The sequence below is a fragment of the Cnephaeus nilssonii genome (assembly GCF_951640355.1).
Source record: "Cnephaeus nilssonii genome assembly, chromosome: 17".
Classification (NCBI taxonomy): domain Eukaryota; kingdom Metazoa; phylum Chordata; class Mammalia; order Chiroptera; family Vespertilionidae; genus Cnephaeus; species Cnephaeus nilssonii.
This window is the reverse complement of record NC_137088.1, coordinates 10,471,116-10,494,245: the sequence shown is the minus strand read 5'-3', so window position 1 is coordinate 10,494,245 and position 23,130 is coordinate 10,471,116. Positions and strand designations below refer to the sequence as shown.

At 35.7% G+C, this 23,130-nt stretch overlaps 1 protein-coding gene across 6 annotated transcripts in view; it reads right to left on the bottom strand.

Moving 5' to 3' along the window:
* Nucleotides 1–23,130, bottom strand: part of LRRFIP2 (LRR binding FLII interacting protein 2) — a 98,067-nt gene that overhangs the window by 25,437 nt on the left and 49,500 nt on the right. For 3 of the 6 annotated variants that reach the window (XM_079794983.1, XM_079794985.1, XM_079794984.1), the window contains 4 exons: nucleotides 7,805–7,849; nucleotides 6,327–6,443; nucleotides 5,090–5,161; nucleotides 308–478 (listed from right to left, as the gene is read on the bottom strand). In XM_079794983.1, the coding sequence (XP_079651109.1) occupies nucleotides 308–478; nucleotides 5,090–5,161; nucleotides 6,327–6,443; nucleotides 7,805–7,849 (405 nt within the window). Of the gene's footprint in view, nucleotides 1–307; nucleotides 479–5,089; nucleotides 5,162–6,326; nucleotides 6,444–7,804; nucleotides 7,850–14,285; nucleotides 14,376–17,664; nucleotides 17,731–20,358; nucleotides 20,416–20,868; nucleotides 20,917–21,774; nucleotides 21,820–21,900; nucleotides 21,952–23,130 lie in introns of all 6 variants that reach the window. The other 3 variants (XM_079794986.1, XM_079794987.1, XM_079794988.1) reach the window with 2 other exon arrangements.

Here is a 23,130-nt window from a genome sequence, read left to right as displayed (position 1 = left end):
AATAAGTAATTAACTGTAACTGTCCCAATTAAGAGATAGAAAATAAAGATAAAATTTGAGTTCTATTCTATTTTCAGAAACTAAAGAAGGTCATAAGCTTCTCTTTAGTAAAATAAATCTTATAAAAATTTAAAAAGAAAAATATTTAGGTCCTGTTATGTTCTGTCAATTTCCTTGGACCAATTGGTTTGACTGAAACATCATTCCCAGGTATGCTGCATGTTTTCCATTAAGCCCAGCACTTTTTAAATGGCAGATTTTAATTTTCTGATCCAAAAGAAAAGTGTAATACAAGATGAGCAGTTACCTTTGATTTTTCTTCATTTTCTCTATAAAATTCTGCCATCTGTTCCTCTTGTTCTTCAATAACATCCTTGAGGGTATCTACCTGGTAGATCAAATTGTTCTTCTCATTGTCTAACTGTGCATTAGAAACCATGGCTTTCTTGTATTTTTCTTCCACTTCAGACAAAGACTCCTAAAAGAAAGTCCAAGTCATGAGCCTGATACCTAAAATATCATGTTCACATACATAAACTATATACAATATATAACAGGAAAAGATAGCACTGGCACAAACACATGAAGATGCACTTTTGCAAAATACAAGCAGTTTGGGGAACTCCTTGTTTAGTAACATGCACATACAACAGGGGATGATAAGCCAAAAAGGCCAAGAAAGAACTTTATATGCCCTCTGCTATCCAAGGCAAGAAAATCAAGCAGCAATGTTGCCTCTGAAAGATGAAAAGATGTGTAGACAACTTGTATTTGTCAGAGAAACAAAATGAAGAATCACTAAGGTTTTCAGAAATGTTACTCTTATAGTTTTAACAACAAGCTGTTTGGTATTCAGAATGCAATGATACACTAGAATACAGCCGCAATTTATACAAGTAAACTTCATACTCATTTGAATTTTGCTACTTCCTGGACATTTGTTTTCAGTACTTTCCTGGACTGCATAATGATGCTAATGTAAATGTATAAACATTTATTTCTAGCAATTATTCAACTTTTAGTCATATCAAAATAAGTAAACAATTAAAAAATGATTACTAATAAAGAGTTACCACGCCCTGGCCAGCCGGTATGGCTCAGTTGGTTGGAGCATCATCCAAGGTGGTTACGTTCAATTCCTGGTCAGGGCACATACCCAGGTTTTGAGTTTGATCTCTGATTGGGGCATGTGTGGGGGGGCAACCGATGACTGTACCAATGTTTCTCTCTCTCTCCCTCCCTTCTCTCTAAAATCAATTTAAAAATTTTAAAAAAAGAACTACCACAAAATGCCTAAAATTTTATATTCTAAGTTTTCTGCCTAAAATAGCTTATAAGTCTGTTCTTTAATGACTATGTCTAATTTGGTAGATTACTACTGCCTAGTAGCTTTTTTAAAGCTAAAAAGAAAAAATATTTCACATAGAAAAAGTCATCACTGTTGGAAATAAATACTAGTGCAAATGTTGATCAATGCTATGGAAATGAGAGTCCAGAACACTTATATTTATGATCAAATGATTTTTGACAAGAGTATTCAGACAACTCAATGGAAAAAGAATAATTTTTTCAACAAACGGTGCAGGGACAATTGAATATCTATATGCAAAAGAATGAAGCTGGACTGCTATCTCATATCATACACAAAAATAAACTCAAAATGAATGAAAGACCTAAATTAAGAGCTAAAACTATAAAACTCTCAAAGAAAACATAGCTGTAAATATTCATAAACCTGGAGTAGGCAATGGTTTCTTAGACATGACAACAAAAGCACTATCAATAAAAGAAAAAATATAAGTGGGAGATGGCGACATAACCATGAAACGACGTATGTCAAGTAAAAATAAATAAATAAATAAACAAACAAAAGAAAAAATAGAACATAAAAATTTTTTATGTTTGTGCTACAAACAATACCATTAAGAAAGTGAAAAGACAACCCATAGAATGGGAGGAAGTATTTAAAAATCTTATGTCTGATAAAGGACTTGTATCCAGACTATATAAAGAATTCTTACAGGTCAATAATAAAAAAGACACATAATTCAATTTAAAAATGGGCAAGGATTTGAATAAATATTTCTCTAAATGTACAATAAGCACATAAAAACATGCTCAACATCATTAGTAATTAGAGAGATGCACATCAAAACCACTTCAGACCTACTGGGATGGCTATAACCTACAATGAAAACAAAAACAAAACAAAACCAAAAACAAGTATTGATGAGGATATGGAAAAACTAGAATCCTCATACATTGCTGGTGAGAATGTGCCACTACTTTGGAAAATAGTTTGGCAGATTCTCCAAATGGTAAATATAGAATTTTCATATGACCCAGCAATTCTATTCCTAGGATTCTACCCAGAAGAAATGAGAAGGTATGTGTATATAAAAACTTGTACACAAAAATATTCATAGCAGCATTATTCAAAATAGTCACAAATTGGAAACAACCCAAATGTACATCAACAGACAAATAGATAAACAAAATGTGGTAAATCCAACAATGGAATATTACCCACACACATAAAAAAATAAAAAAATACACACAGACACCACAGATACATGTTACAACATGGATGAATCGTAAAAATATTAAGTTAAATGAAAAGTCAATCACAAAAGACAACATATGGTACGATTCCATTTATATGAAATGTCAGAATAGGCAAGTCCACAGAGACAGAAAGTAGATTAGTGGCTACCCAGGGCTGAGTGTGTGTGTGGGAGATAAGAAGTGGGAAATGACTGATAGAGGTTTCTTTTTGGGAAAATAAAAATGTTCTAAAATTGGGTTGTAGTGATAGTTATACTACTCTGTGGCTCTGCCCAAAACCATCGAATTGGGTACACTGTAAATGAGTAAATTTTATGGTATGTGAATTATATCTCAGTAAAGACACACACACACTTAATGAAGTTTAATAAACTAGGATTGTATTAACAGGCAACATTTATTCTAGAATTGGGAACAAATACAATCCCAATAAAAAATATAAGCAAAGTCCATTGTATAGTAATTTAAATATGGTAATATCTTAATATAATGCAGAATTTAGGATGATTCTGATCCATCTTAAAAGCTAATAGCATCCAAAATTCTCCTCACCAATCAATCCATATAAAATGAAGCATAACTGCATGAACACTGGAATCTAAGCTAGTTCAAGCAGAAATGCAAGATGCAATGTATAGCACAAGAAATCTGACATAAAACTTACGTAACGTACTCTTCCTTTAAACAAAATCACAGACAACTGTTTTAAATTTAAGTATCAAGGTAGTGTTAGTGATCTAGCTTACACAGTGATACACATTCAGAATTAGTTTTACTTAAATATACCTAAGTCAGTGCTTTTCAAAGTGTAGGTTCTGAAGGAGGAGCAATAGCATTATCTGGGAATTGAATAAATACGCAAATTTTAATTCCCATCCTAGACACATTAAATAAGAAAATCTGGGAGTAGAGTCCAGCAACCTGTGTTTTAACAAGACTCAGATAATTCTGGATGGGGTAAAGTGGGGGAAAGCACCCAAAGACAGACATCTTAAAAAAACAAAGTCATGAACAATGACCCAGCATCCTTTTTAATAGGATACAGATATATCACATCACCGTGCTTCAATCAGATATTTTTAATGAATTTTCTTCCACTTAAAAGTCATTTCAAGGATAAATATAACCTGAAGTTAAGTTCAATTATACGCTGACCATAAATTAAGAAAAGTGATCTTATCTGTTCAAAGTCTCAGATAAATTTAATCTGTTCTTTTGTTGCCTTCAAAAAATGCAATAAATGGTAGATCTAAAGGTAAGAAAAAATGTTATAAATAAGATAAAAAACAAGTGAAAATGCCTGAGTGGCTTGCTTGCATTCCTGATACATTATATTACACATGAGATTTAACATGAATGTATTTATTTAATGTACTGGCTTTTCCCCCTTGATCCAAGATATTTCCAAAAGTCATGTCTAAAACCTTGAAAGCAGGGGCAGATTAAATCCTGAAAATCAGAGCAGTAAGACTAACTGAGCACAGTAGCGTTCTAACCCTAATTCTCCTCATGTTTACTGACAGCCTCACTTTGCCACACCAGCAGCTTCCAGGCTTCCCTCAAGGGCAGTCTCCATAGGACTTCCCATGCTTTCTGGTTAGGAGTCTCACCTATAAGTTCCTTATGAACAATAATCACGTGCAGGAAGATTTTGGCTGGTAGCCGGGTGACCTCCAATCACACCAGGGAGGCAGATGAAACCCTTGCCCATTATCTGGAGTCAGCTTTCTGAATGCCTTGCTTATGCTTTTTTAGAGGCCTGTTGTGCTTTCTGTTTTAAACTGGGACGTGCATGTATATGTTCAGAGAAACTTAATTTCCTCATATTAGGCTTGAACTTCATAATAAAACAGAGGGAAGATAACCAAGTGCCATTTACCACCAAAGTATCTGCCTCACATGAACACTTATATTGAAAACTGGCAGCCATCCTTGCTTGGACAAGATAAGGCCCATCGACATTGATCTCCAAATTCTTTAAGGCACTGAATCTGTGTACTCCTTTTTGACCTATAGGTTAAAAACAAGAAAGAAAGAAAGCACAGGCCTCATGCTTCAGAGTCCTTCCTCCAGAGGGAATATTTATAACAGTGCTCTTAGATCCTTCCTCCCCTGCCTTTAACAGAATTCAGTGACAGACACAGGCAATACTCTCTCATTTACCTTGGAAGAATTTTAAGGTCAATTCTCAGTAAAAAAAAAAAAAAAAAAAAAAAATTTCTTCAAATACTTTTTAGGTGTTTGCCCAATTCAATTTTGTATGGCTAAGACACTATTTTACAAGGTTTAAAAACTGTAAGGTATAATATTACTGAATAGTCCAAAAATCATATACTAAACATGTAAACATAAGCAGAGATTGGAAGTTCGCCTTTCCTATGCATTGCAGGCGAAGCACATGCTTGAAAGACGAACACTGTTAGTGAAGCTATGTGCAGTGGGGTTAATAGAACTCGTGAAGCCACCATTACCAACACTTCTGCGTACAGACAGCATGCTTCGGCTGCAGAATGGGCCCTGATACCTTTAGTTCTTTAAGCCCCTGCATGTATCTCCCTTCTACATCCTGTATCTGGTCCTTAAGGTCATAGATATCCTGCAGGACATAGGAATGAACCGTTGCATAAAACCATCCACAAACATATCTTTAGTCTCAAAGAATTCAGATGAAAATGTGAATTGCAATTGAATATTCCAGAATAAAAGCCCCAAAAATCAGAGTACACAAACGTAACTGCCACTCCCAACCATTACAAAGGGCAAGCAGATCAGGTGACAGTGGGGCTGGAGAAGGGCTGGAGAATGTATCTAAGGAGTTAAACATTTTCTTGGTGTTAACCCATGTTGAAACAGCATTAGCAAATGGGGATAGGCTGTATATAGAAAAAAGAAAACTACATAAATTATAACATTTTAACATAAATTTTAGAATTTTATAAATCACTTAAATATTTAGCATAATCTTTAGCTAGAACAAGTAAAATATGTAGTAAATTAATTCTAAGCAGCAAATTTTACTGACTCGTGCATGGATATGAACGAAGTTTTCTTTCAATAACTTCATTACTGATCACAACTAATTTGGGAGAAAGTAAAGGGAGGGAAGTTAAACATAAAACTTTTCAACACAATGTCAAATGAGAGTATCCTAAGGAAACCAAGCATTTGCTCCAATCCAAATGTTACCATAATCCTTATAAGGAAAGTGAAGCAGGTTGCATTTTAAATGGAAAATACTGTTTCTCTTAGTCCTGGCCCTGCTGTGGATGCTTGCTTTAGGTGGGAAATAACCGCCACAGGGCCCTAAATACAATTCTGCAATTACAGGCAGGAGCAATTATCCAAGGCCGGTAATACACAGTTTCTGGATTGTACTTCCTCCGCCCCATTCAGTCCCTCCTCAGTGGGTTTGTCTGTCTTTTATTCATTGATTCATTCAACAGACATTTATTGAGGTTCTGATAGGAGCCAGTTACAAAAATCTCATTTCTTTCAAGGAAGTCATTCTCTCGAAGAAATATAAGTACAGAGCAAGCACAAGCAAAGTCTGAGGCTAGAAAGAGAACAGAAAAATTAACCACTCTCCTTCATTTCAGACCAAAGTCACATTCTTAAACTGTATTAATAATTTTCTCTTAAAGAACTCATACTCCTTCTCTTTCTACTGCATCACATTAAACGTTAAATAGTTTCAGTATACTAGTATACTGCAAAGAAGCCAAAAAATTGTTTCTAATAAGCCACCAAAAATTGTGGTTTACCCGCAATTCACTTAATGAGGTGTCTGGATCTATTAAGCTGCTGGTGTCCCCGCTTCCTCGTCTGGATGAGTTTCCACTTAGAGGGGTTGTTGCTGAGGCAGAATTTCGAGATGAAGGCTAGAGAAAAGAAATATGACACTCTTAGTCTTGCTTCTTTAAAAATGTTTGCTGTAGAAACTAAAAAAGGCAGAGTGGTGAAGGAGCTCTAATAGTGTGGGCGAGAATTTACCCAAGTGCAACCCACAGGCAGTTCAGGTTGGCTTTGGGGAGGGGCACCCAGAGAAGGGCTCGGGCACTGTAAGCAAACTCCCGTCACTCAAAACATTTTAATGGAACCTAGGACTCATAATAACTTAGAAGGAAATAGTTGGTGTGAGAGTTGATTGTTTTCTAAGTTTATCTTTGCTACACTGTGAACAATACTGGGGTGAGCACATCAGGTTAATTTTTAGATTTAGAATTTTGTAATTGGTATGCTAATTAGCAGTCCTCTTATTTATTTCCTGAAGCTGCTTCTTTAGGATCTTTTCTTTTTCTAATATTTTGTTAGAGTTGGAGATGCTATTTGCAGCTGAGAACAACAATATCATGCATCACTATGATTTAGACTGCTCTTCCCACAATTAGTTTAAATGGGTGATTATGCAGTTGGATTAAAAAATGGCATAGATCTATGCTGTCCAAAACAGTAGCCACAAGCCCTGTGTAGCTATTGAGCACCTGAAATGTGACTAGTCCAAGATGAGATTTTTTTTAAGTGCAAAATAAATACCAAATTTCAAAGGCTTAATGCAGAAAAAAACAATATAAAATATCTCAATAAATTTTCATATTGATTACGTTGAAAATATTTTGGATATTTGGGCTAAATAAAATATATTATTTAAATTAATTTTACCTTTCTTTTACTGTTTTAATGTAGCTACTAGGAAATTTAAACTTACACACATGTGGCTTACATTGGTGGCTTGCACTATATTTCAACTGGACAGAACTGATATATCTTTTTTGGATACAGCATAAAAGTAACCCTAATAACTTCCTTAAGATGACTATCAAAAAATACTTCTGGAAGTAAGTTAGAGACTTTGACACAAGGCAACTCCCAGAAAAAAAGTTATTTTACTTCTAAGAAATAATTTATCTTAAAAGGGGAAAAAAATCTCAGCGGGTGTCACTACCATTCCTAAAGACACTTCATTTGCAGTGTCTTCTTCTCAGGATCAAATTCTAGAGGAATGAAAATCAAAACAACAGCCAAAAGCTTAGGAGGTGACATTCAGGGAAATAAAACGCAGTGTCTTTACTCTTCCCAGTGCTTCACATGATTCAAACCCAGAGGAATTTGGGGGTCAAGGACAGGAAATACATGAAGAGAGGAAGAGGAACACCATCAGCTCAACTGTAGTAAAATCAAGAATGAAAGTAAGTGTAATTGACCTTGAGAGTTTCATTCCCTTAGGACTTTATATACTCACTCTTGTATAATTTTCAGCATACTGTTTGTCAGATTTCTCATCCAACTAGAAAAGAACAGAGATAAAAATCAGAAAAGATGCTCAGGCATGTTGATTTTTTTAGGGGGAAAAAAGAAGTGACCTCATTTGAGTTCTCCAAGTTCAAATGATGTTTGGAACCTAAAAGTAAACATGCTAAAACTGAAATAAAAGTTGAAATATATAAGACAAAAGGTCAAGAACTTAAATTCTTACCCTAAGGAAGACATGAAGCAAGCAAGCAAGCAAGCTCTTCTTTAGCAAAAGTTTACAACTTTTAAATAGATTTTCTTTTCATGGAATTTGAACACATTAAGGAAAACTATAAATAAACTTTAATTTTAGTATTGCAAATGTTAATACAAAAAACTTGTACACATCCACAGGAAAAGTCTGATACAACCAAAAGCTAAAAACTTTATTATTTAAACATTATTAGGACACAGGACACATAGATAAGACTAGTAAACTTAGCCAAAAAAGTTCAGATTGGACTAAAGCATGTTAAATATATCATCAAAAAGAATTTCCCCACAGCATTAAGGATTCAGTTGTTTGTCTTTTTGTTCTATTTTATTTTGTGGTGTTTTTGTTTTGTTTTGTTTTTGTCATACATACAAACATGTTTGTGTGTTTTTTTAAATCAAAGAGCATAACAAAAGAGTATTCAAAATAAGCCTTTTTTCCCACTACATCATATCCTGACCTCCAATTCTCAATCCAAGGGCAACCATCTCCCAAGTCTTTAAAAAATTCTAACAATAGTGTCCCAAATACATTCTATATCTTCTTTTTTCCCTTATCAAGTTTCAAAGATTAGAGAAAGTACTTGATTTTTCTTCATAGCATTTATTGCTTCCTGACGGATATTTAATAATTTATTTATGTCTTTCTCTTTGACGTAAGCTCTATGTCTGTGTTCTTTACTGTAATCCTAACACCAAGAATAGCACCTGGCATAAAGAACTCAAAATTTGTTGGATGAATGAAAAATGACTCTTACCCATCTTTACTTATAAACTGACCTCTATTTTAACAGTTGTATATGCACTAATATGCTAATAGGTTTTCAGGCTGTTCAAGAAGTGAGGTACCTTGCCCTAGCCGGTTTGGCTCTGTGGATAGAGCATCAGCCTGCGGACTGAAGGGTCCGGGGTTTGGTTCTGGTCAAGGGCACATGCTCAGGTTGCGGGCTCAATCCCCAGTAGGGAGCGTGCAGGAGGCAACCCATCAATGATTCTCTCTCATCATTGATCTTTCTATGTCTCCCTCTCCCATCCTCTCTGAAATCAATAAAAAAAATATTTTAAAAAAAGAGGTGAGGTACCTTAAAGGTTTAGTCAAAAACCCTGACTTTACAGCTGAGGAAAGAGAAATTCAGAGGTGAAAGGTTGAACAACTATAAAATGCCAGAACTGAATCCAGATCTCAGTTTTGTGAATTTTAGCCCAAGTATTCGTATTATTTACTTCTATATACTGTCCCAATTACAATTGATGCGAAAAAAGTCACATAAGACTTAACTAAATATAAATATACCCAGACTCCAGCTACTGAACCAACCCTCCCAGCCCAATCTAGAGAAGAGATTTAAAAACCTTCTGTCTTAGTTAATTATTAAAACACAAAACGTCATTATTTCTGGCTCTTTTCAGACCACTTCACTCTAACTTCCTCATATTTTAAAGTTTTTCAGTTCTTTTTCATTACATTATTGCATTCGATTTCTCAGTAAATATCTTTTATTATGAGTACTATATCAATAATATTAGTACTACCTTAGACTTTGAACTCTTTTTGCTACTTCTTGCTGTAATACTCCAAAAAGGAATTGATTTTAGTTAATTCTGATTTTTTAAAACTACATATGAAATGTTTTATAACAACCAGGCAATGACAGTAGTTTTTATATTGGCAATCTTTGCCATAAAAAAGGAATAATCTTCCATTACATCTATACTAGTAAAATACATAGCCTAATATTTAATGTGTTATTCTTTAGAGTGAAAGAAATACTATACCTAAATAAACTGCCTTATTTTCCTCAGAGACTCTCCCAACTCTCTTCTACTAATGAATTAAGAAGAAAAAAAGAGCGTTCAGAAACATTTTTCTAGGTCGATTTGAAATCCTGTCTCATATCTCCCCTCCCATAAAAATGACCCCAACCCTCCCATTCTTTAATAGTCAACTTGGAATAAACTTACATTTCGGAGGTTGCATCACTGACCTAGTCCATCGCAATGTTGATTCTACTGCTTTCACTCTCTTCTGACAGATCCCAATTGTCGCAACATAAACTGATGATGTGCCAAACCTCAGGGATTGTAAAGCCAGCAAAAAATGCCTAGAGCAGCCATGCCGCAGTCCAGTTATTTTGGCTGCAGTGACTTGGCCAGAGACTCTTCAGTTCTCACTGCTCAGCCTTTGTGCTATATTATGTGCTGCACTTCATTTCAACAACATGCTAGCTGAAACCTGGTATTCTAAAGCCCAGTGCTCTAACAGCCAGGAGGTCTACATAGCTGCATTGCCCAAAGAGTATGCCAGATCCTGAAAGGCTTTTTTAAATGAATAAAATGTAATTGTGTTTACTATATAAAATAGGGAAGGATTGGAAAAAGGGTACAAACCTTCGCTAAGAGATGAATAAGCGCTGAAGATCTAATGTAAAACATGGCAACTAGAGCTGATTTTAAAAATTGCATATAAGTAATATGGAAAAAAGATATGTACTAATATGAAAAATGACTGTAGATTAGTGAGAAATCAGAAAACAAAGGCTGTATGTACTATATGATCACAATTCTGTAAAACAAGCAAATTAAACTGCAATAGTAAAAATTAATGAAAATAATCAAACTGCTAAGAGAAAAAAAATCAAGTGCCTAATAAAAAGGTAGATTAAAAAAAAACACAAGCAAAGCTTTTATTTTGCCCTAGAGTAAGTAAGGCCTTGAGGACTTGTTCATTAATACTAACTATAGCCAATTATTCTCAAAAAATTTCAAGTAAATATTATGCCACTGTGCTCTTAAATAATTAAATAGGTAATTTTCCCATCAAGAAAAGGGCATTTTTCTCCTTAATGGTTGTAAATAGAGAGTCAGCTAACAGGCTTGTAATATTTCATATTAGTATTAATGTACAAAAAAAGAGTGTACCTGATGGCAAACTTTATATTGCAATTTGAATGCTTCAAGTTCAAAAGTAATAGTTTCTTAAAGAATTTCAAATTATCAACTAGTAAACAAAGTCTTAAATATCTTTCCCATATTTCAGTGATAAATACTTTTGCCTTATTTATGTCTGGGACATCTGAAAATGCTTTGCTGTTGACATTATATAGATTGTTTCTCTTGAAATCTAAATTCCTTGATGATTTGTTAAAGTTAGCACATGTGAGAAATATTTCTTAGAATATTTACTTTGCCCTGGCCAGTGTGTACAATGGTTAGAGCACCAGCCTACACACCGAAGAGCTGCGGGTTCGATTCCCGGTCAAGGACACATAGCTGGATTGCAGGTTTGATCCCCATCCCCAATCAGGGCATGTGCAGGAGGAAAACAATCAATGTCTCTCTCTCTCTCTCTCTCTCTCTCTTCCTCCCTCTTTCCCTCCCATTCTCTCTGAAAAGCAATGGAAAAAATATCCTCAGGTGAGGATTAACAAAAAAATAAAGAGTATACAGGCAGTCCTCGGGTTACGTCGGACTCGACTTACGTCATTTCGTGGTTACGTCGCCATCTCCTATTTACAGTATTTATAAGAAAAAAAAAGTTCTGTCATTTCGACGTATGTACATATGTGCTTTATGTTTTTTTATTATTTATTTACCACAAGTAAAGGTCAGGAATTGTTATCTTTCTTTTAATTTTTTTTTACTTTCACTTCATTACTGCTCCATGTGAGTGACGTAGGTGCTTATGTAGGGGGGGTTCCGACTTAACGGCGAAAATCGCTTTACGTAGCGCCATAGGAACGGATATCCGACGTAACCCGAGGACCTACTGTATATGTTGTTAAATCTTTGAAACTCTGCTTCTTCTTCAAAGATTAAGAGGACCTTTAAACTTTACTTTAACCTATGGCTACTTAGTTAACAGATAATTTAAAGTATACTATAGTTTGTTTAATATAATCATTAGATTATAATTCTTTGTTAACTTCTAATTTACATATACTGACTTGATAATGCTATTCAGAAATTCTGTTTGGGGGAAAAAGAAAAAAAAAGATCTGATTCTCCAAGTGTAAGAGTGAAGGGAACAATTAATTTAATACTCTCCTGAAAGAAAACAGGCCAAGGATTCCATTCAGAAATGGTTTAATTATTAACAATCAGTAAAACTGAAATGAGCACATTTACATTATTTTCCTTTAATCTAGCCTGACGTACGGACAGAAAAGAACACAACGTAGAAGAAAAGACAAGAGGCTGGAATAACATAATACTGCATAAAACAGGGCCTGGCACTCTTTTTAAGCGTCTCCTAGCTAGTGGTCATAAACTAGCTGACTATACACATATTTTGATCCACAGTGGAGAAGCCAGAAAATACCATCAAGTCCACTTTCTTTTTGTCTACAATGACCTGAACTATAGGATACCCTTTAAAGGAAATATTAGAGACAAATTTTTTGATCTAGAAAGATGACCAGCAAATATTTTAGGCTTTGCCAAGAGGCAAAAATTAAAGATATTATATGTATAGGTTCTTAGATAACCATTTAAAAATATAAAAACCACAATAAATTGAAACTTTTTGAATAAAAACAGAGCATTTTAGCTGTAGTGATGAAAAAAATATATATACATATATACCATTGACTCACAAGCTATAAAATTTACAAGGAGCTGACCTGATATGCAACCTGCTCTAGAGAATCTTTTGCTTATGTGATTAGGTGTACAGCATGATTTGCTATACATACAAGCTATGTATATTGTGTGTATGTATGTCAAGTCATCGTATTATACACCTTAAATATGTACAATTTTTATTTTAAAACTTGTAAATAAATCAAAATAACTACCTGGGGAAAGAAAAGTTATATTTAATTAGTAGGGGCACGGGGAGATTTTTTTAAAAATTGTCAACCTTTTCACTTCTGTGTAGTCACTAAAATAAATTACCAAGAAATACATGTAAGAACTACATGACCACTAATTCAGACATCACAAATTAGAGGCTAGTAGAATTAAAAGTTTTTAAGAGAAAAAGTAAACACAATAAATTAAATTTGTTTACATCTTGATAAAAACAGGGAGGGTACTAAGTGAATCAGAGAAAGGCTTTATTTCAGGGGAATCAGAAAAAGGCATTATTTCCATCTTCTAACTGTGTGCGGAGATTCCTTGATCTGACCCAGGATGAGATGGGACTGTTACACAGCCATGTTTGAGAGCCACCAATGCAGAATACTTACAGACCACACTTAAAATTACTTTCTGTGATTAAAGTCTTTCAGAAATAGCTATTTAAATACATCCGTGATGTGCTAAACATAAATAACTATCTCTCTATTAAAAAACTGTCTAACTTTCCTGTGAAGAAACACCGCCTCTCAACTGCTTCAAAGTGCTTGACAATCAGGAGTGTGCTGGTCCAAGGGCAAAACACTACAGTAATGCCAGCAACGGAGAGGAGGTGTCACAGGGGTAAAAAGGCTGTTAGGTAAACCAGGCAAGCAGAGAGCTGCAGGTGGGGTTCCTTCAATTAAGACAAATGCCCCAAAGCATCTACTGGACAGTCTTCCCTAAATTCAGTCCATGATGAATGTGAAAACAATGGATAGGCATTTCTTCACAGCAATGCTATACTCCAAATGTTTAAGATCTATTCAGATTCTTCCCAGTTACCATAAATTAGTGACACTTTACTAAGTAGTACCTTTTATTGTTCAACCTCCAAAGTTCACCCAGAACTTTATAGATTCATGAAAACAAAAAGGGAAGAAAAATTTTAAGATAGATCAGAAATATCTAAATATGGGCTAGGTATTAGATGGTTTTAAAGAATTGTTTTAAATTTCATTATGTAAGATAATGGTATAGTGAGTATGAAAAAATTCTCAAAAGTTCAGTAGAGAGACATACTAAACTATTTATTGGGAAATGACATGATGAATGGGATTTGCTTTAATATAATTCAGGAGGGAAAGGAGGGCAAGGGGAAGAAAAAGATGAAACACAATTGGCAAAATACTGCTAATTCCTGCAGCTGCTGATGGGTTTTCTTTTTATGGGGGAAATTTTCAACAGAAAAGTTTTTTAAAAATCAGAACATATCAATATATACATTCCAAAACAAAACAAGTACCATAACTGTATTTCATGCTAGTGTGTTCAAATAAATATTTTCTGGGCAGTAAATTGAGTTCCTAGTTTTAAAACAGCTAACATATTAGACTTTAGTTACACTCCTGAGACAACATAAGCACCCCATGCAATCCACTCACGCTGCTCAAATCCAGGACACTGGCATCATCCACCTCAGAGACAAAGCTCCCCCTGCGATTGGAGCGACTGAAATAATCAGCAGCAGAAACCTTTCAGTCAGGAAAAAATGAGATGCTTTAGAAGTTAAGAAAAGAGAGAAGAGAGTAAGAACACTGACATATAGGGGGAAAGTCATTTTTAGTGTGTGATAAAGTATCATGAAATGAATTGAGGAAAACTACTGCAATTAGCCTACTCTAAAAAGTAAAAAAGAAACCTAAAGGGCTTCCTAAATAAAATCCCAGTTCCCTCAAATAAGCTTTATTCATCCCAACTGGAGTTCTATACAGATCATGTGCTGCCTGAGGGCCAGCACACTCTCCCATGTTTAAGACATGTACCACCAGGAGGATTCTAGTATAATATCTACCTAAAGCCTCTACTACATTTCACAAATTTATTATCCATTATAACTATCAACTCTTTTAAGCACATACATGCTGAACGGAAAATTATTTTTGCATTATCCGATTTCCACAGTTCCCTCTAAAGACCTGGAACTGTAGAACACAATAATGCAGTACACTGGCTCCTTAGGTTCCCCAAACACCCAGTCATTTCCCACCTTAGACTCTGGCACTGACCGAGAAAGCTCTTCTTCCAGCTCTTCAAGCAGCTGGTGCCTCACATTTCACGTCTCAGCTCAAAGGTCACTTCCCCCAGAGAACCCTTCTCTATCCAAAGGGACACAGACACACACACACCACACCCTCAGTGTTGCCTATCTTATCACCTGCTTGTTCTCTCCACAGTCCCAGGGTTGCTTTCTCTGTTCCTTTCTTTACTAGTTTATTTTCTATTTCTTTCACTAGATATAAGCTCCATGAAGTCAGAAATCTGGGCTGGCTTATCCTATTCCCAGCACTTAACACAGGGCCTTGCATATAATAGGTACTTCATAAACATTTGTTGAATTAATAAATGACATTTTTCCCCTCACTCATCAGCTATTGCTTACCTCAGCTTTGATCACCTTGCTTAAAAACTCCCATTCCTTGGGGACCCAGTGCCCCCGAGCCCTCTGCTGCCCTCGCTGGGCCGTCAACAGCCGGGCCCACTATAAATATATATTATATATAATGCAAAGCAAGGTAAATGGTCTTACAGAGGAAAACCAAACAAAACACCTCTTCCCTTCCAGGAAGGGAATATGGAAGCCCATCCACAAAGACAAAGAAGGCTTACAACTATAAAGTTTTGCCAAGGGTAAATATGATCAAGCAGTAATAACTTTATTCATAGTAACAGTAATACTTCTTTGATTTACAAATACCTAATATTTTATTTGTACCAACTGTCTCAGAATTTTGATAGTTATTTTCTATATAGTAATTCATTTAATCCACATATTAAGCCTACCTACAAAGATATTAACATCCATTGTAAAAATAAAAAAATTGACATTACCCCAGCTGGTGTGCCTCAGTGGTTGAATGCTAACCTATGAACCAGGAGGTCACTGTTCGATTCCCAGTCAGGGCACATGCTCGGGTTGTGGGCTCGATCCCCAGTGTGGGGCATGCAGAGGCAGTCAATCAATGATTCTCTCGTATCATTAATGTTTCTATCTCTCTCCCTCTCCCTTCTCTGAAATCAATAAAAATATATTTTAAAAAAGAAAAGAAATTGACATTAACACACTAATAAGTTGTAAAAGTGGTTCACGCCCAGGCACCATTATTTTAAAGTCCCTCTCTTTCTATTAAGAAGTACAAATCAGGGCACATTGCCCAGGTTGCGGGCTCAATCCCCAGTAGGGGTCATGCAGGAGGCAGCCGATTGATGATGCTTCTCATAGATGTTTCTATCTCTCTATCCTTGTCTTTTCCTCTCTCTCTAAAAAATCAAAACAAACATTATTTTTAAAAAACACAATTATAAAAATAGTCATAGGGATGTAAAGTACAGCATAGGGAATATTGTTAATAATATTGAATATTGTTAGTAATATTGTAATACCTATGTATAGTGTCAGATGGGTACTAGACCTCTTGGGGTGATCAATTCATAAAGTATATAAATGTCTAATCACTATGTTGTACACCTGAGTCAACTGTAATTGAAAATTTTAAAAATAATTTTTTATTATAAAAAATAATAAAGTCCCTGCCTTTCTACCCCATCATTTTTTAAGGTGCTTTCAGATAGCTGTCTTGGATTTTTCTTTCTCCTTCAGCTTTGAGTGTGAGCATTAAACTGGCTTGCGAATGGACCAAAACTGCCTTTAATTAGACTGCTGGGTTTTTTTGTGTTTTTTTTAACCCTCACCCAAGGATATTTTTCCATTGATTTTTAGAGAGTGTGGGAGGGGGTGAGACAGAGAGAGAAACATCGATGTGAGAGAGACACACCAATTGGTTGTCTCCTGCATGCACCCAACCAGGCCTGGGCTGGGGAGGAACCTGCAACCTAGGTACATACCCTTGAGTAGAATCAAACCGGGGACCCTTCAGTCTGCAGGCCAACGCTCTATCCACTGAGCCAAACCGGCTAGGGCTAGACTGCTGGTTTTTTGTGTTTTGTTTTTTTACAACAAATCTCACAAACACTTGGTGTTCCCTTCTCTATGAAACTTCAAGTTTACAATCTTTCGCAAAACACAACTCATTAAATGGCCTTCTATTTTTCTTTAAGGAATTCTAGCCTCTTAGTTATTGGGCTCTTTTTTTTCTAGCTCTAAGCTGACACATCATCCTCACCAACGTACTTTTCAAATTAATTCTTAAATAAAGCAAAAATGTCATCAGCTCCATAAAACTTCCCAGCTTTATTAAAAGAGTAACCTGAAATTATATAATTTGTATTTTAACATAGCTATTTGTTGTCTTTACAATTATTACTCTAATTGAATTCTAAGACCAGAATTTAAAAATTTTGCCATCAGAAGCTCTTAAAAAGTTCACAGGTCTTAAAAGATGTATAAACAATGGTTAAATACACAACAAAGAAAGAGACTGATGGCCACATGCTTTATATTCCATAGTTATGAGTTTTATACAATGTGGAAGCATTAACTTTGCTTGAGAGACTTTGTTTTTGGTGCAATGTGCACATAAATATGCATAAAACAGCAACAAAGAATAAAAAGAGAAAATCTTTCAAATGTACAATGACTAACACAGAAGAGATGTGAAGAAGCAAGTTGGTAATAAAAGGTTATGTAGCTAGAGAATATGTACTGTCAGAAACACATTTTTGAAGGCAACTTATTCATGTAAGTTAAATAGGAAGAAAATGCTCATTTTGTCAAATACAAATTTCACTTTCCCACAGATGTCATGTGATCCACAATGGTGCGATTTTAAAATTTGTGTATGTTTGCATGCAAACCACGCTCACCGCACTCTCCCTTCGCCCGCGACTGGAACAACCAGAAGACGCAATGCTTGCAGTGTCGTCGATAAACTATAGATATTAAATGCAGATAATGAAAAAGATGCAATTTCACTACAGGTCCTACATGATTGTGAGGACATTAGGTAAGGTTTTGGGAAGAATTCACACACTCTCTATGAGCATTATAATTGGCACCACCTACTGTGCATCATTAAATAAAAAAGCTGTTTGAAGATATAATGAATGATCATTAAAAATAAAAAAATATTTTCAATATGCACAAAGAATAAAATAGTACTTTATCTTTTATTTAAGTTAAAGAAAAAGGGAGTGGGGAGGCATATGTAAACCAGCCAAATCCAGCTTTCATGCTTTAAAAACCTTTGGCTTTGGGACCCCATTAGGATCAATTAGATATATTTAATGTTTTAGTTTGAGAACTTTAAAAAATATTTTCAAGTGAAATAATATAAGTCAAAGACAGATTTCCTACCAGTATTACACTGAAATGATGTTCTTATTTTCTTTATTCATTCCTAAGCAACTAGTGGAGACATTTCTATCATCGCCCTACACTTTTCTTCCTGTTTCATCAGCAGTACAAAGGCTCATCCTCAGTATGTGTAGGTTATCTCCATTCTGACATCACTAAGAAACCATTCTGGTATCACTAAGATAATAACTCTGAACCCACCTTGCAAATGAACCAGTATCTAGCCAGCACACAAGGACAAGATTCTATACTTGATGAAAACATATTATAATAACTTTGTTTGCAAGAGGCCATCATACTTGAGACATTAAAAATGCTACCAGGCCCAAGAACTGACAAGTAGAATTTTATTAGAGGGTGGATTAAAAGTACACTTCCTCATGCGAAAAGGCTTTTTTATCTCCTTAAACATCTCTGAGTAATTGTGTGTGTGTTTAGGAGTAGAATTCTTGAGAAGTGCCACTTGGAAATGGCAGGAGGACAGGGCCAAGAAAGTGTAAGAAAGCCCATATAGCTCAAATATTCCACTCAACCAAGTAACATGTGTTGACCATTAAGAAACTGCTTTAGTAATTTCTTCAATTTTGACACTGCCAAGAATAACAAGGTAGCTTCTAAAGTCATAATTTGCTATTGGAACTATAAGTTAGTACAGTCTTTTTGGTGGGCAATATGGTGAAATGCATATACTCTTTGATCTCCCCATTTCATGATTAGCAATTTACCTAGAAGATCTACTCATAGAAGTACACAAAAATATATAAGAATGTTCACTGTACAAGTGTCTGTAGTAGCAAAAATCTCACAGCCTGAATTTCCAACATTAGGAAAAGTAATTTTTTAAATGTACAGCCCATGTACTAATGGAATAATATATCACCATTAAAAAGAATGTGCTGCCAGAGCCAGTTTGGCTCAGTGGCTAGAGCGTCGGTCTGCCGATTGAAGCGTCCCGGGTTCAATTCCGGTCAGGGGCATGTACATTGGTTGCGGGCACATCCCCGGTGGGGGGTGTACAGGAGGCAACTGGTCGATGTTTCTCTCTCATCGATGTTTCTGGCTCTCTGTCCCTCTCCCTTCCTCGCTGTAAAAAATCAATAAAATATATTTAAAGAAAGAAAAAAAAAAAAAGAATGTGCTGGCCCCAGCCAGTTTTGCTCAGTGGATAGAGCATAGGTCTGTGGACTAAAGGGTCCCAGATTCGATTCCGGTCAAGGGCACATGTCCAGGTTGTAGGTTCAATTCTCAGTAGGGGGTGTGCAGGAGGCAGCCAATCAGTGATTCTCTCTCATCATTGATGTTTCTATCTCTCTCTCCTCTCCCTTCCACTCTGAAATCAATTAAAAAAAAAAGAAAAGAATGCCCTGACATAAAACTAACTCTAAGAGGCATTCAGTGGAAAAAGTAAGGAATGTGGTTTACTTTTAAAAAAATCTTTTAAATGTTAAAAAAAAGAATGAAATGATTCTATATATTAATACAAAGAGACTTTAAATAAATAAAACAAATGAGGAGCAAGTATGTGTGAGTCCATGTACATACTGTTCAAATAAAGAATACTTACATATGCATAAAATATCTTTGAAAGGACATACAAGTACAGAGGCTGTGTTTAAGGAATGGAAATAGAGGGGAAAGGTGAGGGGACTTTTACTTAGGACTTTTCTTGAGCTAATATTACTTTTACAAATTAAGTTATTAATTTACTTTTACAAATTAAAAAAACCTTTAATATTGCAGAACGATTAGATGATTATAATTGTTGCAGTTTTGTCTTTTATGAAACAATTCTTAAAAGTTGACTGGTTTTATTTCTTCTCCCACCCCACTGATTAAAGCACTGACAAGCAAGTGAAATGGCTCAAAGCAGGAAACAGAGGTGCAAAGAGAAACACAGGGTAGCCGACGCAGATGCTGAACTATGACCACCGAAGACACAAGAAGTTCCACACAAATGACAATTAAATATAAATTTAGAAAAAATCCTAATGACACTGATTCCAGACTCATTTAAGAAATTACATGCTAAGTCACATTCATACAGAAACCACCAATTAGGACAAATTAGTACTTGAGTTTGTGTACTGAAGGAAAACGACAATCCATGCATCGGAGTGAAACACACCACATCCTCAATATTCTAAACTGTGAGTACAGATTAACCAAAGGTTTCCACAAAGCATGCAAAGAGGCCAAGTGCTCACCACAGGACTGCTTCGGGCTGAACTTGTTCTTGATGAGTAATAACTGTATTCAGATGGCTATAAAGTTTCCAAGAAGAAAGGTTTTATAATAATGATCAGCTCCTTGTCCTGCTGGGAATACATTAGTGGCCTTGGACCTAACTAGCTCCTGGCTCTCAGGGTTAAGGTTATTCCCTGGTCTGGAATTCCACCTCACTCCACCCTCAAGATCTGCCAACCCAAGGGAGGAGGGAAAAGAGGGGGTGGGGGTGCCCTGAGAAGCACTACTCTCATCCTCTTCCTGAGGAACTGATGAACAAGAAAAGAGCTTCTCTATTTATATCCCTCACACTTTAAGATGATTTCCAACAGGCACTTTCTCACAGCTTGGGTGAGAGTCACAATTGGCTAGCTGATAGATCGCAGCTTATAGAGTAATTACAGTTCAGATTAAATGACCTTTTCTTTATAAATAAACTGTGCCCACCTACACATCACTCTCCTCACCACCTCCCCACCGTTAAGACTTACAGTTCGAGAACCATAAGGGTTATATAGTCCACCATCATACAATGACACCTAAAGAAGAAAGGAAATACCATGTATCTAAGCATCAAAGTTATTTTCAAAATGTCCTAACTTCTCTGCAGTGCTCGGTTCCAAAAACGTTTTGCAGAATGGTGTAAGTGTACAGCCTCCCAAGGTGAAGCCTGTGAAGGTGATAACATTCATTTACATGCATAAATTCCTGCATCAGTCTCATTAAAACTTCAAGCTCACACTTCATTTAAAAAGCACACTGGTTACAGTATTTCCTTTAATCAAACTGGCCACATGAAACTAGGAGAACTAACATTTATGAATTTATCCTTTCAAAAGAGGAAATAGAGCAGAAAAGGTGAGATCCAAAGCATTTTGCCCCGTCACAATAAAATTAAGTTATAAAGCCTCAGGTTCCCAGCCCACTAGAACAGGCCATAACACAACAAACAACAGCTTGAAAACAACCAACTCATAGCTCGCATATTACAAAGAGCTATTGTTTTGCTTTTTAGTCAGCTTGCTTTATTAGAACCTAGTATTAATGTGGCCAAGACCATAGCTGTCCCAAAGAGAAATATGACATCCCAAGCATGGACAGCCATCTCACAAAAGTAGGCAAATGTAATGGGCTCATGCAAATCTATCTTCTCAACAGGAAACCAATCCTAAGCAAGAACCTACTAAAACCAGCAGTATCTACCATTGTGAAGAGAATATGCTTATTTTCACTCCCCTAAAGTTTTGTATTTTAAGCACAAGCTGCACATTCTGCAGTATACATAACGTTAAAGCCATGTGTCCTTCACTATTTTGGATGAAAGATGTCAAGCCAGAGCCAGCACTATGGCAGCGGCCCTACCAGGAATACACAGGTTGGAAGAGGAAGATACAAACCAGACTGGCACTTTTCAGCAGACCAGAATTTGCAATAGGGGAGGCCTATGAAAAAAGCACATGATTTAACCCAAAGAAAAGCAGCTGGTAGCTTTGAAGACAACACACTCCTCAGAAAGTACTAACCCTGGTACTCTTAGACGTCGCCAGAGGGTCACTGTACAGGGAAGAAGACTGCTAAGAAACAAAAACAAAACAAACAAAATAATTAAGGTTGAAGCCTTATACAGAAACAGAGAGAGAATGAATTGCTCTCACCATCTTGAGAGCAGAAAACTTTTGTTTATGTCATACTCCATAATTCATTAGCAACTCCTGAGTGCTTGAAGTACTTAAGTAATGCATAAAGTGAGAAAAATGTAATCATTAGTAATCTTTTTAAATAGGAATTTTAAGGGATAAGAAAGAAAAACACTGGGAATAGTTGTCTATGAATGTGTTTAAGTCTCATTGGTCTCTGAACATTAATGCTAGGAGATGGGAAAGCACACTAAGAAAAGTCTCAGGAAATGAGGGCCATGGCACAGGGCGTGTGGCAAACTGGCCACATTTCAGCCACCAGCAGCTCCTGGGATATTTTCAGTAATCTCATGACACACTCCAAATGGCCTTAGCCTTTTTATTGGGGAACCAGAAAAATGAGCTCTGAGTTATCGCTATAAACACTCTTTTCCAAGTGTTTGGAAAAGATTAGGAAAATCTGTATTTCAAAACAAGCCATGGACAAAGTGCCTTAGTTTAATCAGTTAAGTGTACTGGTCACAATGATTCTATACACTACCAAGGCACAGCATTTCTTAAAAAGGAATTAAATCTCTCTTTTCCAGATGTCATTTGAAGACACAATTTTCAGTTCTTTTATACCAAACCTAAACAGACATAGAAAATAGGAGTATCTAAGTTGTGGTGCAGGCTTGGACAATTGAAGTATTTTAAATGTACTGTGTGCCGTGTATTTGAGGTGTTTTAAATGTATTATGGGCCAAGTGCTTTGAAAAACAAAACAAAGATTCTAACATTGAACAAATAATCACATTCTTCCCATCCCATTTATAGTGTAAATTTTCACATGTAAGCTTTTACTAATAGGGCATCCATGTGTAGTGATGCCTACAACTTATTCTGAAATTCATCCCCAAAAAAACTGAATTAATGGATGGATGAATAGAAGGACAGTGAGATAATTATATGATAAAGGAAATAGAGTAAAATGTTAATTGTAGAATCTAAATGGTAGTTACTAAGTGGTTACTACATAATTCTGTGAACTGTTTTGTGTGTTAAATATTTTTCATTAGAAAAAATTGGGGGGAAATGGTACTCATTTGCAAGCATGGTGATTCAATAGTTCCCACA